Source organism: Fopius arisanus, unplaced genomic scaffold (assembly GCF_000806365.1).
Source record: "Fopius arisanus strain USDA-PBARC FA_bdor unplaced genomic scaffold, ASM80636v1 scaffold00038, whole genome shotgun sequence".
NCBI classification, from domain to species: Eukaryota; Metazoa; Arthropoda; class Insecta; order Hymenoptera; family Braconidae; genus Fopius; species Fopius arisanus.
Window position 1 is genome coordinate 1,069,627 of NW_011887777.1, and position 2,371 is coordinate 1,071,997.

Below are 2,371 nucleotides of genomic sequence, written 5' to 3' on the forward strand. Positions count from 1 at the left end.
GAGGGCCTTAAGGTTGTTGTCGCGCGACAGTCTCTGTAAAAAGTTTATCCGCTGTAAAACGGGCCAGTTTAGAACACAATCTTTTAGCGGTATATAGTCTCACTTGATTGATTGCATTGTGCATGGATAGCTAAAGCATAACTATATATTTTCCATATTAACTATTTTCAATTATATAAATTTATGAATTTCCGATAATTATATTTCGTGAACCAAACGGTCAATCGATTTGATTTTTTTTTCTGTATTTCCTCCCACGATGTATATTCCACATTTTTTTTTATTTCTGAAACTGTGTAGCCGTTGATTTTTAAAAAATTCTAATCGGCAAAACTCCATTTAAACACGTGTTAAATCACTCGAATTTCAAAAATTTATATCTCAAGTTCAAAACGGTCAATTGCAAACGGAAAAGGCTCATTTTGTTGCTAATTTTTCAAACTATTCACCATAAAATTTTTAACGAAAACTGTCGAAAAAAAATTCTACGCGACAACAACCTTAAGACAATTTCAGAAATTATATCTTCATTGATTGAGGCATGAAGTTAAAATAATTGCTGAACCGTGGCAAAATGACAATTATATACATAACATATGTTATAGTCATTTCTTCCAACATCCTTTGATATTTCTGGATATTAATCCCAATAGAAAATTTCTCAGCATAAAATACAGATAAATGAATGAATAATAGATGCAAATAAATTTTACGTGAATTTAAGACTTGAAAAATTCCAACGATTTCCTTCCATGAAATTTCAAGAGTCATTCAGTAACAAGTTTATCAAAGGGGAAAAAGAATGAAAGGCAAGTTATCGAATCTCGCGTCTGCATAAAAGGATAATAATAATAAAAATACCTGAGACTCCGAAGTATTCGTAATTTGTCCTCTAAGCCCCCACATTTGTTGGAATTGCACTCGCATTTCATTGAATGTCTCGGTAATAACAGCGATGAAAACATTCTTAACGAGCCAAGCGAGGAAGAATATCATTGTGCTGAAGTACAGAATTGCTCGCCAAGCGGGAAGACTATCGATTGCTCTATACATAATGAAAACCCAGCCCTCCTGAGACGCTGCTTGATAAACCGTGAAGATGCTGATGACTGAAAAATCCACACAATAGATAAATACCCCGAATTTTCAGATTAAAGTACTTCCGGGGGATGATAAAAAAAAAAGTATTTCCCAATACTCTTAACGTACAGAACTGATCGAAGCCGTTGAATCCCATGATGTACTTGGATAGCTCCAGCTTCATGCAGGTCATCCCCTCAGGGCATTGATATCCAGACTCCGGATCAGTCGAACAATATGTATCAGGTATTGCTAAACTATTTATAGTTATGTGATTCGGATCTGTTGTGTTCAATACACAGTGATTCGTTAATTCACCGAAAAATTGCACTCCCAATAGACTGTACAGGGACATGAAGAAGCCGAAGAAGAGAGTTACATTGTAGATTTGTTGGCTCGAACGTCTGCAATTATTTTCATTCAGAGATTATACAAATCCTCCTCATTCGACATTTATACGTTCATCTTAACAATGAGTTATTGTGGACAAAAATCACAAGATTCTCCTCATATTTTTTTCCAAAATCCCTCATTATCGAAATTACTTAATTGTTATCCACACGATCAAGTGATAGACAGAGATGACACAAATTTCATATACATCATTTGGAAAATATTTCATATATAAAATACATGGAACCTCGGTGAAAGGCTATGGTAGTCTTTTTAAAAAACATTATGCTAAATCATGAAGTTTCAATTTTCTCTTTCTACACTTGACCATTGAGGTGGAGGTATTTCTGTTTAATTACTTGAAAATTTGATTAATTCTAGCTTTTGGCATTGAAAACTTGAGGAAAACCCTTATAAAACGAATCATGATGAGTGGCCGTGGTGCTCGGATTATGGACGCTGCACTGAACTTTGGGACAAACCCAAGCATCTCGAACATTTGTAAAATTACGGAGAACCAGAGGAAGAGGACCATCGTCGCGTCGAATTGGCACCAGTGGTCTTTCAAATACGCTTTGTCCCTCTGTACAAAACAAATAATTTTCATCAATTTCATTTTAATATGTGAAATATAGAAAAAGAAGAGTAGAAATTAAAAATAAATCAAAATAGAATAAAATGCAGGAAAAATGAAACACGAAAGCTCCTATAAAAAATGCTATTGACCTGTCAGGTTTCTATAGGGTCTGTATTGGATATTCTAGAAGGAAAAGTTTATGCCTGTTGAATTTCTATTTTTTCACATTTTTGTGTCAGAGGATCCGAATAAAAAAAACCTTGAGGAATTTGTGCCCAATAATCCTCACAGAACATCAACAACAAAAATTAAAGAAAAATT

The 2,371-nt window shown here is 34.1% G+C and overlaps 1 protein-coding gene across 1 annotated transcript in view; it reads right to left on the minus strand.

The window, feature by feature from the left end:
- Positions 1-2,371, minus strand: part of LOC105266497 (sodium leak channel non-selective protein na) — a 19,415-nt gene that overhangs the window by 15,232 nt on the left and 1,812 nt on the right. Inside the window, 3 exon segments of the mRNA XM_011304689.1 lie at positions 862-1,109; positions 1,210-1,484; positions 1,833-2,110. Coding sequence (XP_011302991.1) covers positions 862-1,109; positions 1,210-1,484; positions 1,833-2,110 — 801 coding nt within the window.